The 13,892-nt window shown below is 39.0% G+C and overlaps 1 protein-coding gene across 3 annotated transcripts in view; it reads left to right on the top strand.

Annotated features, from left to right (window-relative positions):
- AASS (aminoadipate-semialdehyde synthase) overlaps nucleotides 1–13,558 on the top strand; it is a 55,262-nt gene extending 41,704 nt beyond the window's left edge. For 2 of the 3 annotated variants that reach the window (XM_004418755.2, XM_087430150.1), the window contains 6 exons: nucleotides 1,410–1,577; nucleotides 5,961–6,056; nucleotides 7,728–7,843; nucleotides 8,508–8,596; nucleotides 9,087–9,263; nucleotides 10,927–13,558. In XM_004418755.2, coding sequence (XP_004418812.1) covers nucleotides 1,410–1,577; nucleotides 5,961–6,056; nucleotides 7,728–7,843; nucleotides 8,508–8,596; nucleotides 9,087–9,263; nucleotides 10,927–11,045 — 765 coding nt within the window. In that variant the 3' untranslated portion in view covers nucleotides 11,046–13,558. The remainder of the gene's footprint in view (nucleotides 1–1,409; nucleotides 1,578–5,960; nucleotides 6,057–7,727; nucleotides 7,844–8,507; nucleotides 8,597–9,086; nucleotides 9,264–10,926) is intronic. The other variant, XM_087430163.1, reaches the window with a different exon arrangement.
- Nucleotides 13,559–13,892: the final 334 nt, after the last annotated feature.

Below are 13,892 nucleotides of genomic sequence, written 5' to 3'. Positions count from 1 at the left end.
CTCTGGAAATGTTTACTGTGCAGTCCAGAAGAGTTTTGTACGAAAATTAAATGAAAAGCATTCTTCCCTTCCTTCACATTCTCACTGTTGGAATTTTCGATAGTGCTTGGCACTCTGCAAAGACGTGATACTGCAGTCAGCATAACCCATCTCCTTCTGGGTCTTCAGCTATGTACACATACGTTTCTGTTTTCTCTCTCATACCAAGGCACATGCAGAACCCATCCACAAATAAACTCTGGGAATCTTAAGTTTAGCCAAACACTCCTTTGGGTGAATTCCTCAGAATCCATCTGAAAGTTCAGTGGCAGCTCCCTCGTGCAGTGTTGTTTTGTGCAGCTGTAGACACGTGGTTGGAAATTGTTCCCAGTGGTATAAGCAGGACAAAACTCAGTTCCACCAGCAGCCCCAACCAGAATGCTCAGCCATGATTTTATCACTCCAGGTTGTTTTCCATTATCTCAAGGATGATCATAAACCTCAGAAACTAAAAGAAAAATTTAGTCCTTTAATCAAAATTAAAGGAAAAAAAATGCCTCACTGCATTTCGTGTGTGTGTGCTGGGGGGAGAGGTGTGGGTAAGGGGAGTACTGAGCAACCAAAAGAGCTGGGTAATCGGTGATGTAACTTCTCACCAGTGGTGAGATCGGGAGGTAGCACTATTTTGAGTTTCATCGTATGTTCATTGCGCTGTCTTTGTTGCGAGGGGAGATCTCCCTCCCTCCTGGTTCCCAACGTGCACTGTAGGTTGACTAGTCTAGGCCGTGAGCTCCTTATAGTTGCTCTAGCACAGCTCCTGGCAATTGGTAGACATTCAATGAATAAAGGAGGGAATGGAAACATGAAGTGTATGATATTTGTCACTCTCCTTACGCCCTCCACAATGAGTGTGATCCCTGGCACATTCATGGAAGGTGCTCTGTAAATGCTAGCTGTGTGAGTGAAATGTATGAGACTGGTGACTGATGTGGCGTTCAGAAGTGGCGTGGGAGTAAAGAAAAGAACAGAGCGAGAATATTGCCATTGCTATTTGAGCATAGCAGTCATTTAAATGAGAATCTGTTTCTTTTAGCTTATTATTTATTTATAAACAAAACAAAACTCTAGTGGGGCATAATTCAGTACTGCCTTATCTAGAGGCAGGAAAAAATAGAAAACAAGATCTTAGTGAAAATGAAATGCTTTAATCAGATTTTAAAGCTTGGGAGAACAATAACCTTGTGAATTATGATTAGTGGAACGGCTTGAGTATGGGGTGCTGATTATGGTAGTTTCATTAAAAATTATTTTTCAAATCCTCTATTGCTTTCTTTTAAAACTTTAATGTCTTTATTGTGCAAATAATGCAGATAAACCCAAAGAGGGGACAGCTTTTTGTAACCCAGGTGTGCCTTTTCAATGTTCCTCAGGTTGTGAATGTTGCAGGCGGGGTCTCCTTTCTTGATGTGGTTACTCCCATGGATTATTTTCCTGGATTAAATTTGGAAGGCTATCCTAACAGAGACAGTACAAAATATGCCGAGATCTATGGCATTCCGTCTGCTCACACTTTGTTGCGGGGGACACTGAGATACAAGGTAAGCAGCTATGCTTTACATGAAGCATGTTGTCTGTTTTGATGTAAGTGATGTGTACACTTAATTTTTCTTAGTGATCAGAATAATTAAAATGGTAAACCAGGTTGGAGTCTATTTTCTCAGGACTCTTGATTGAATGTTTTAGGGGACAACTCAAAATGGCTTGAGCAAAAAGGGAATTTTTGACTCATGAGGAGTAGGGGGCAGGTGAAGGGCCAGCTTCAGGTGGAGTGAGATTTGGGGGTCAAGTGACCTCACTGGAACTTGGTTTCTCCTCACCTCTCAGCTCTTCCTTCAAGTATTGGCTGCAGTCTCAGGCTCCACATGGCGGCAGGACAGTGGCAGCAACTCCAGCCTCTTAGGTTCAAATCCAGTGAGAATAAAAAAGAAAATAGTCTCAGCTAAAAATATAATTTGTGTCTCATTAGCCCCTAAGGTCAGTGGAATAAAGTGTGCCAGTCAGCTTTGGCCTCTGTTTTATATCCCTGAAGCTGAAGATGAGGTCAGCGTCACTTTCTCCAAAGCAAATCTAAAATGTTTTCACCACAAAATGGAGTGTAGATTCTAGAAGCATAAACACAAATGTTCACTACTCATTTATTAATCACGAGAGAGTAGTTACAAGTATGACCAGATCAAGACAGTCAGTGTAATAATTTTCTAGGGCTGTCATAACAAAACTGGGTGGCATAAAACAACAGAAATTTATTCTCTTACCATTCAGAAGGCCAGAAATCTGAAATCAAATTGTGGGAGGATTGGTACCTTCTGGAGGCTTTGAGGGAGAAACTGTCCCATGCTTCTCTCCTCACTTCTGGTGGTTGCTGGCAATTCTTGGCATTCTTTAACTAGTAGACACATTGGTCAATCTCTGCCTCCATCTCCACATCACCTTTTTGTGTTTGTCTTGCTGTGTCCTCTCTTCTTATAAGGACACCAGTCATTGGATTTAGGACCCACCCTAAATATAGGTTGCTTTCATATCAGGATCCTTAACTAATTATATCTACAAAGATCCAAATGAGGTCATATTCTGAGGTTCTGGGTGGCCATAAATTATGAGGGGGACAGTACTCAACCCACTACAACCAGCATACCTAAAATATATACATCTCTGGAAATCGGAGATCTGATTTCAGATCTCTCTGCCCTGTGAGATTTCCTGACTAGGGCCAGAGAGGGGATTTGTCTTGTGTGTGTTATCGAGTACTCACTAATTATCTTTTTTCTGAAAGGTATAAGATGCAGGGGCCTGTCAGTGATAACCCTTCAATTCCTGTGCATGCTTTCCCCTTCTCTTCTCTTTTCACTGGCTGTTATCTTTGCCTGGAACATTTCCCCCAGATATCTGCCCCAGTCTCCTTTGGCTCCTTCAGGACTTTGTTCTCAGTGAGGCTTTCCATACCATGTTATCGAAAATCACAGCTCCCTCCTCCAGGACGTTTCCCATCTCCCTTCCCTACATGAGGTAGGCATCGGGAATCAGTGAACACTGGTGGAGTTATTCATGTGTGAAAGGGAATAACTGAAAAAATTAATGTAAGAGCAGAGGTTATTTCCACAGTGTCGGCACATGAAGACTGGCTTCTGGTTTGCCTCATTTCTCCATGTCTAACACCTATTTATTCTTTTTTTTTTTCTCTTTGGTAAGGAAAATTGGCCCTAAGCTAACATCTATGCCAATTTTCCTCTATTTTGTATGTGGGATGCCGCCACAGCATGGCTTGATGAACAGTGTGTAAGTCCATGCCTAGGATTCGAACCCACAAATCCCAGGCTGCCAAAGTGGAGTGCACAAACTTAACCACTATGCCACAGGGCTGGCCCTTTCTTAAAGAGAAGACGACCACTTCATTTCTTACTCTTTAGAGCTTCTATTGCATTTATTGGCACTTAGCATTTATATCCCAGCATTTTTAGTTAGATTTTTATGTATATTTTTCTTGTCTCCTGAAATAGATTTTAAGCTCCCAGAGGGCAGATACCTCTACTCTCATGAATGTGATATTCTCACTGTCCAGGAATCCAGTGAGGTGTCAGTGGTAACATCTGAAGGAGATCTAGGAACATGGATGGTCCACAAGCCTTTAGAAACAGCAGAAATTCTAGTCTGAATTGAAGCCATACCATCCCCAGGTCTGGCAGATTTGTTAATTCTGTCTTCTTCAATTTGTTCTAAGAATATAAGTTTTAACGTTTTTTTCTGTGCAGGGGGGTCCAGGAATAAGGATTTTCTGATAGCTTTAGTTATAGTCTCTTGCCAAATATGTAGACCCAGGAATAGAGGATTTTAAGAGATTTAAGAATTGGATAAAGCTTTCAAGAATGTGTGTGGATGAGAGCCATCCCCACAGAACCCCGGACAATGGAAGATGTCACAGTGTTCATATCCATGAGGGCCACCATGCTGAGCAATGTCAGCAACCTTTCAGTAGCTGGAATATTCTTTCTAGTATTGGAGATGAGGCACTATCATCCAAGTATGACAGGGAGACCTTGGCTACTTTCCTGTACCTGCCCGTCACCTGCTTGTCCTACCAGACCCAACTTGATATCACCTTCCCATGGGGTCTTCCCTAACTCCATCTCCTTGACTCCCCTCCCCCACATCTATGTGAACATCTCCTCCTCTGTGCTCCCATAGCTCTGTGTTTACCTCTGTCATAGCACCTATAATATCCTACTGTAGTGTAGTCATCAGTGGTCCTGTAGTTTTGCTTACTGTGTGCCAGGCAGTATCTGTTTCACTTATCTGACCCTTCTGGGTCAGTTTCTGCAGTTTCTGCATGGGTGAGGACTACATTTTTCATCTCTATAGCCTCAGCCGCTAGCACAAGTCTGACACGTGGCCACAGTTTGCTAAATGCTTATTGGTGAATCAATACATACAATAAATTCATTTCTAGAGGTCACCATAAAAATATATTTCTGAGATTAAATAGTTTGGAAATGTCTCGGTGTTTGAGATGTGGGATGAAGGAATCTCTGGCACTTGTCAGATCCTAGAAGCAAGCTGGGGGTATTGCTTTTTTGTTTCTCCTCTTTGTAGCATATTTACATTGGGCTAGAGCAAATAAATGAGAATTCTTTAATTAGTAACCTTTGAACAGTTTGAATAATACAGCCTTTCAGAAATGTGAAAATTACTGGTTGACCACACATTAAATGGCTACAGGAAGTATTTTTTATTTTAATAACTTTATTGCTTTCCAAAATGATTTCCTGCCCTTCTCCTCCTCCTCCTCCTTCTTTTCTTTCTCTCTCTCAGTAATTGCAGCAGCTACAATAAAGTCCCTTATTTTGGTCTTCCCATTTTTCCCGCTGATTTGCTCACAGGGGGAGCATGCTATTATGGTCTTCCTTCGCTTCATTCTCATTCAGAATCTATTCATCCGGTCATTTGTTCTCTTTCAGCACACTGGAATGCTGGATAATGGGGTGAGGGCATGGGGATGAAGGACACACACACACACACACACACACACACAAACACACACACCGCTTTCTGTACCTACAGTACAGCAGCTGAATAGACAATTAATTACGATTTGTGTTAAGCGCAGTGAGAGAGATATATACAAAATGCTACAGAAGTACAGAGAAGAAAGGCGTGCCCACTCATCTAGGGGGTTCGGAAGTTATGCTAAGCTGGGTCTTAAGGGAGGAGTAAACATTTCATAGGTGAGGAATGGTGGCTACCACATTCTAGGCACAAGAGCAGCGTGCACAGAGGCCCAGGTCTCTGGAAGAGCACAGCATGTTTGGGGAATGGTGAATGGTGAGATGGTGATAATGAGTCAGGCTGGAGGGGCGTATTGGGATGGGTTTTATATAATATGCCAAGGACTTAAGACTTGTCCTGTAGACAATGAAGGACCCATGTGGAATTTTTATCAGAGTGATGACATTTTAGAAAAATTTCTCTGATATTTTTTCCTCCGCCTTAAATGCATTAGGATAGTGGCTCTTGATCAGTAGAATGGATTATCTGCTTTTTGGGGGAATAGTCTTACAAGCTCCTTCTTCCATTATAAGAAAGAGAACAACTGTGCTATTAAATACTATCCTGCTGAACTGAAAGCATAAAACACAAAAGGAAATTTGCCCTTATGCTGCCAGAAAATACCACTCACATGTTATCCAGAAACAGAAGTAAAGACTCAAGTTTTGCAAGGTCTCTTATATAAAGCAGTGGAAATGTGACACCGCTGATTTTGATTTGAACCTGAAGGTGGTTGCATCCATACAAGCAATACAAATGACTATTTTCAGCCTGATTTCTAAACAAGTTACAAAGATAGATCCCTCTTTTCAAAAAATCTTTTTAGTTTTTTTTCTTTAAAGTGAAAATTTTCATATACTGCTTAATAATTCTTGTTACAGGGATATGCCAAAGCCTTGAATGGATTTGTAAAATTGGGTCTTTTAGACAGGGATACATTCCCTGCCCTTGGACCTGAGGCCAACCCTGTCACCTGGGTGAGTGACTCCAGAATTATACATTGTCTGCTGCTCTTCAGAAATGCCTTCTGATATGGTCAGATTTGAACTTTGGTTTGGACCAACAAAAGAACCCATTCTGTGGCTTATGCGCAGGAAGATAAACCTTAACCCAAAAGTCCCCTTTCCTTTCACCATATGGGAGGAGGGAGAGAGCATGGAGGCTTACTCACTGGGCCTATTTCCTGCAGCAACTTCTACCACTTGATTGCTCCCTCAGCCCTGGGAAGAAATGGACTTGCTCTCTGCATTGAGCTCTGAGTGGTTACCACTTGTGGTTACCTCTTGTCTAAGTGGTGACCCAGTGACAGGAGCTAAGCTTGGGCCTCCTAAAACTGATAATGCAGGAGAGCTACTGGTGGTATCACAGAACTGGATTCCCAACCCCCGAACCCCATCAGTTTTTTCATTTGGCCATTTGTAGCCATGAGTAATTTGAGTTTTCAGTTACTGAGTTTATGCCCATATCTGTGTTGTACTAAATCCTAGGGTCTCAGGGTTGGAAGGGACTTTGGAGGTTTGGAACTGAACGTAAAGTATAACTTGGTCCATTAACTGCCAGGAATTAGCTTGTTACTAGCTGAGCTCCAAGTTGAATTAATGCCCGTATTCCAGCAGAAATGCCAGAAATTGATCACAAGGAGAAAAGGATCAATATTGCTAAACTCATTAAGTCTCCCAAAGAAACTTTGGTATTCTTGCTAGCCAGTTGCTTTTAAATTCAGCTTTTTGTATCTCTGAGAGCCTTTCCAAACTAAATTTTACCTTTCACAAATCTACTCGTTAGACAGGAGTGAATAAATATCTATAAAGTGAATCTGAGGCTGAAGCAGCTGGATTAGGAAATCTGGTGCAGACATTCTTGAGGCTGGTCCAAATATCTTGTTAGCTACAATCTAGAATGGGGTTGGCAACCTTTTTTTGTAGAAGACCAGATTGCAAATATATTAGGCTTTATGGGCCTCACAGTCTCTGTCAGACTACTCAATTCTGCCATAGACAATACATAAACAAATGAGCATGGCTGTGTTCCAATAACATATTTTATTTATAAAACCAGATGGCGAGCTGACTTTGGCCTGTGAACCAGTTTATTGATCCTTAATCTAGAGCATAACTTTTTCCTTGGGAGCCTGTGAAAAAGTCTTGTTCAGAAAGCAGAAAAAGCTGTGACCACTGTTTAAGTGTTCTTCCTTTGAGATTTTATTATCTGCAAGGTCTTTCTCATCTCTTGAACCTACAGAAGAACTCTGGTTGCTACTAGCAACCACAGTAATAAGCTCCTTCCACTTTATCCTGGCCAAAATGGACTGCTGGGGGATGAGGGAGAATGGATGAAAAAGTGATGGAGAGGACATGCAAAGGCAGGAAATGTGATGGTAAATATGGTACCATCTGTTTAGTATTGATTTGATGTTATGACCCATTTTTATTGCTGAAATATCATTCTGGAATACCATGCGTTTATTGGTGTGTGGGTGTGAGAACATATATGTATGCACATGTATGTGTTACAATTTACTGTTTCTAATTATTTCTAATTTAAAATTTGAGGTACATTTGAGGTCCAATGTCTTAATAGGATAATTTCTCAACTTATTTTTTATTTTATTAGGAACTTAGAATTTTTATCTTTATTTTTCTAACCAGAAAGAACTCCTCTGTGATCTAGTTGGGATTTCACCCTCCTCCAAGCATGATGTGCTTAAAGAAGCTGTCCTTAAGAAACTAGGAGGAGATGATACTCAGCTGGAGGCTGCTGAATGGTAGGCACCCACCAATCAACTTAGAGAAAAATACTGGATCAATGATTACTTAGTCCTTTCTAGTCAAAGAAAAGTCAAGATAGAACCAAACATTTTACATTGTCTGATTAATTTGCTGCTCTAGTGTTGGCTCGTTATAGAGAGATTACCATGTACCATGTTCATGTGGGGATAAAAAGTAGATAAAGAGAGAAATTCAATGGCGATTATAACTTGGGTAATACTTATTTTGAGACACTTTACTACTCAGTTTCTGAGAAAGGTGAGATATTTTTTCTCTCTTGTAGGAGATTCTCCAAGTCTTCTTCCAACAACTTTAAAACACTTATCCACACAGCTGTGGCACATTATGCTGGTATCCCTAATGTGGGAGAACTCACCTGTAAATTAATCTCATAGAAAGCTTGCAACTGCGTGAATTTACAATGTGTTAGTTCTGCTCCAGGGAGCACTGCCTTGGGGAGTCTGGGGATAATTCTAAAGGTTAAAACATTACTATTGTTCATTGCTATATTTTGCAATTTAGGAGAGTCCTATAACTTAACTGGGACTGTCATCCTGTGATTCTGCCCTTTCAAGATAAAATCCAAGGAGCTCCCTTCTTCTTCCAAGCGAGAATGTGTATAGGCCTTGAACTAATGCAGCCATCTCTTGTGCTCCTCAGGTTGGGCTTACTTGGGGATGAACAAGTCCCTCCAGCAGAATCTGTTGTGGATGCGCTCTCCAAGCATTTGGTCACGAAACTTTCCTATGGTAGGCTATGGGGTATTAGCTAAACATCCCGGAAGAAGAAGCAGTAGGAATGGAGAAGTCCTATATGAGGGAAAGAGCACTTGGGCTGTTTTTCCAGAGGGAAGAACAAGAGAAATATTAAGTAAGAATGGACTTCAGTAACATAGGAAAGGAAAAAAATATTAGTTTTACTTTTAATTTTTAATGCATTAGGGAAATGTTAAAGGAGCATTTTGGGGAGAAAAGTAGGTGGCCTCTACAGCAGTGCCCTCATGTCCATAGCCAGGCCGTGGTGATACCAACCTGGACAGAGGAACGTGATCAGAGTTATAATTTCCTTGAGTTTTTCACTTGTTCTTTGGACTAAAAAGCAGTATAGATAATTGTTTAAGGACCATATATAATGGGAGGGGAAACTTGTGAGAACAGAAGGGCAGGAGCAGGAGGTGAAATACAATATTGGAGTTGTGATGATAGTAGCATTTAAAAACTTTTGTTTATTTATTTTAAGGCCCTGGAGAGAAAGATATGATTGTGATGAGAGACAGCTTTGGAATCAGACATCCTTCTGGACATCTAGAAAGTAAAACTATTGATCTTGTGGTTTATGGGGATGTCAATGGCTTTTCAGCCATGGCTAAAACTGTGGGGTTACCCACTGCTATGGTGGCCAAGATGTTACTTGATGGTAAGTTCTTTCATTGGAGGACTGAGTCTATGGCCATATCATCTCCAAGTCGTTCAGTGCCTGGACATCAAATAATTACTCTTGAGCATAACAGTGGCATTCACAAAAAGTGAGCTATCTCAGAAGATCCAAGTGCTGGCTAACTGGAGGTGACTGGAGGTCACCTTGTAGTGAGTAAAGAACATGGGCTTTGGAGTTAGACCTGATTTCTGTCCCAGTTCAGTCACAAGATGGCTGAGTGATGGGATGCAAATTACTCAGCATTTCTGAGCCAGGGTTTCCCCATTTTAATTTTTTTTATTTTTATTTATTTATTTGTTTTTGTGAGGAAGATGGGCCCTGAGCTAACATCCATGCCCATCTTCCTCTACTTTATATGGAGGAACCCCGCCACAGAATGGCTTGACCACTGGTGCATTGGTGCGCACCCAGGATCCAAACCTGTGAACCCTGGGCCACTGAAGTGGAGCATGTGCACTTAACCACTGTGCCACCGGGCCGGCCCCAGAGTTTCTCCATTTTTAATGTGGGGATTGTTATCTCTAATTCACAGAGTTGTCATGACTCTTAAGCGAAATAACACATAAAGGGCCCCCAGAGAATGTTGCCTCCCTTCCTTTCTTTCCTTGGTTTTTCATATTTTTGGGGCGGTAACACCGAAATAGCGGAGGATATTCACTTCCAGATCTTCAAGAATATAGGCCATGTTTTATTAATCTTCATATCTCAGCATGTTATCAGTACTTAATAAATATTTTGGACTAAAGGATTCAAATTTCAACTTTCCACTCTCCCCTTAAGGTCACATATACATTCAATAAGTATTAACTCTGAATATAATACCCCATTTGGCCCTTGTGAAAGCATGAGGGGAGAGAAAACATCAAAGTATATAAATGTACAATAATGAGAAAACATATCTATAATAGCATATCAGCTAACATCAAATTAAACCACCTACTTAGTTATTGAGGAACCAGAAGGAAGAAGTATAGTCACGCACTGTGACATTTTGGTCAATGGCAATGGTGGCCCCATTAGATTAGTACCATGTAGCCTAGGTGTGTAGTAGGCTAAACCATCTAGGTTTGTGTGAGTATATTCTATGATCATACAATGATGCCATCACCTAACGACACATTCCTCAGAATGTATCCATTTCGTTAAGCGACATGTGACTGTATTAAGGGATGAGGTCATCATGGCCTTTAGGAAAAGTGCCCAGACTTACAGTTTCAACCATCCTAACAGATGCCTGTGCCCAAATAATCAAATTGGTTTTAATTCCTTCTGTTGGTGTCATGCTTTTTAAAAAAAAAAAAAAATAATAACATCAGCAAATAAAGCAGATTAGTTAGGTTTACATTACCTTTTTACTGTACTTTATTCTGTGTCTTGGCAGTAGTTCATACAGTTAAATGTATGAATTCTGACATTGTTCCTAAGTCCAGCTGTGTTTTCAATCTAAAATTAACACCTTTTCTTTACAGAGTGTTGACTAAGTAATAATTTAGTAGGGGACATTTAAGCAGCTATTTTAAAAATGCCTAGGTCTCCAACAATTCATTGACTCTGAGTTTACTGCTGTATGGAGACTCCTGCTGTGGAAGTTAACCTTTAACACTACCTTTAAAATGGTAATTACAAATTTATTTTATTTCAGGTGAAATTCAAGCTAAAGGTCTGATGGGGCCCTTTTCAAAGGAGATCTATGGACCAATATTGGAACGGATTAAAGCAGAAGGCATTGTATATACTACACAGAGCACAATGAAACCATAATTGAAAATTACATTTTGTTCTTATCTTTCCAGGCAACACAGCTATGGACATTTATGCAATGAACATGCTTGCTAATGTGCTATTTTAGAGCATAATATGTTTTGATTAAGTCAATGCAATGGCATTTTTGAAATATCTATCTCTATTTTAATATGAAACCATTTGAAACAGGAGATGCCAGTAATTACCAGATAACTTTAATAATTCTACCATGTATTTTTTTTCCTGTGTATGTAAAAATGATAATGATAGTGCTATTCATTAATTTATTGTGCAACTTTTTTCTTACAAGAATATTTTTTCCTATAATCAGCAGATAATGTTATATCTTTTTAGTAAGAAAAAATTTCCTTAGGCAGCTATATTTTTGTATTTTTCAAATTGATTCACTTAGATTTTAGATTACCTATATACAAACCATTGCAATAATGCTATTTTGTGCTTTGTTTATAAAATTATGATTTATTTAGTAAAGGTCATTTCTTATAGTTTTCTCTTGAGTGTTTAGAAAAGGGAATAGGTAAGATTAAACCACAATCCACATGATCGCCTCATTAGTCACAGCAAAAGCATTTAACAAAATCCAATACCCTTTCATGTTAAAAACACTCATCAAACTAGGAATAGAAGGGGATTTCTTCAACCTGATGTAGAGGATCAATGAAAAACCATAGCTAGCATCATACTTAGTGATGAAAGCCTGAAGGATTTCCCCCTAATATCAGAAACAAGAGAAGGATGTCTGTTCTTGCCACTTCTATTCAACTTGTACTGGAGGGTCTAGCCAGGGCAATTTGGCAAGAAATGAATGAAACACATCGAGATTGGAAGAGAAGAAGTAAAACTATCTCTGTTTGCCGATGGCATGATCTTATATGTAGAAAATCCAAAGGAACTCTTAAGAAAACATTAGAACCTAGTAAATGAATTCAGCAAAGTTGCAGGATACAATATTAATATACAAAAATCAATTGTGTTTCTATATAATATCAATGAATGAAATAAAAATGACACTAAGAAAACAGTTCAATTTACAATAGCATGAAAAAGAATAAAACAAGAATAGATTGAGAGTCCAGAAGTAGCCCTCGCTATTTATGGTCAATTGATTTTTGAAAAGGATGCTAAGACAATTCAACAGAGGAAAAGAATCTTTTCATCAAATGGTGCTGGAACAACTGGATATCCACATGCAAAAGAATGAAGTTGGATCCCTACCTTACACCATATCTAAAAGTTAACTCAAAATGGACCAAAGACCTAAATGTGTGAGCAAACACTGTAAAACTTTTAGAAGAAAACATAAGCGTAAATCTTCGTGACCTTGGATTAGGCAATGGTTTCTTAAGTAAATAACACCAAAAGCACAAGAAACAGAAGGAAAAAAATAGACAAATTGGAAATCATCAAAATTTAAAACTTTTGTGCTTCTTAGGACACCATCAAGAAAACAAAAAGATAACCCACAGAATGAGAGAAAATTTTGGCAAATCATATATCAAGTAAGGGAGGAATTTGTATTTAGAATACATAAAGAACTATTATAATTCCGTAAAAAGACAAATAACCCAGTTTAAAAAAGGGACAAAGGATCTGAGTTGATAGTTATCCAAAGAAGATATACAAAAGGCCAATAAGCACATAAAAAGATGCTCAACATCATTAGCTATCAGGGAAATGCAAATCAAACCAATAATGAGATACCACTTCATATCCACCAGTATAGTTATAATAAAAAATAATAAGAACTGTTGGTGAGGATGTGGAGAAATTGGAACCCTCATAAACTGCTGGTGGTAGTATAAAATGGTGCAGCTGTTTGGGAAAACAGTTTGACAGTTCCCCAAAATGCCATATGACCTAGCAGGTCCACTTTTAGGTATACACCCAAGAGAAATGAAAACATATGTCCACATAAAAACTTGTAAACAAATGTTCATAGCAGCGTTATTTGTAATAGCCAAAAGTCAAAATAAGCCATAATATCTATCAACTAATAAATGAATAAACATAATGTGGCATATCCATACAATGGAATATTACTTGGCAATAAAAAAGAAATGAAGTACTGATACATACTACAACATGGACGAACCTGGAAAATGTTAGCTAAGTGAAAGACGCCAGACACAAAAGACCACATATTTTATGATTTTATTTGAAATGTCCAGACTAGGCAAATCTATGTATCGAAGAAGTAGATTAGTGGTTGCCTTGGGCTGGAGGGTTTGAGGGGAAGTGGGAGTGACTGCTAGTGAGTTTGGGGTTTCTTTTTTGGGGTGATAAAAATGTTGTAGAGTTGAGTGTGGTAATGGTGTCACAGCTCTGTGAGTATATTAAAAATCAGTAAAGTGTATACTTTGATTTGTGTGCACTGTATGGGATGTGAATTATATCTCAAATTGTTAAAAAAACAAAAGATTAAATTACAAATAAAACTTCTTTTATTTTTGTTCTTTGGGGAAAAAATGTTTCCCTTTAGAGATATAAATTAAACACCTGATTGACTTTCATGGCCTGTGTTCATATCCTGGCATATGAAACTAATTCTGCCCTTGAAATACCAAGTATTATATGTGGGGTATATGGCAGTTAAGAAAACATCTATGCTATTTGAAAAGGATCAAAGTTGATTAAGGCCTGGTCCCCTCTGCCACAACTAATATATGGAGATCAATAATGTATTAATGAGTAAAGAAATTCTGTTGTGGCAGTTGTTGTTTTTTTTTACAACAATATTGAGTTCAACATAATCAATTAGGAAATACAACTTGTGTCACATTGATACTCCGATCTGGGAAAGCACCCAAATGGAATGGAACTAGGGAACCAGCACCTTGGGTGGAA

Source organism: Ceratotherium simum, chromosome 1 (genome assembly GCF_057802395.1).
Source record: "Ceratotherium simum simum isolate JZ-2026a chromosome 1, ASM5780239v1, whole genome shotgun sequence".
Taxonomy (NCBI): domain Eukaryota; kingdom Metazoa; phylum Chordata; class Mammalia; order Perissodactyla; family Rhinocerotidae; genus Ceratotherium; species Ceratotherium simum.
This window is presented reverse-complemented; position numbering and strand designations above follow the sequence as displayed.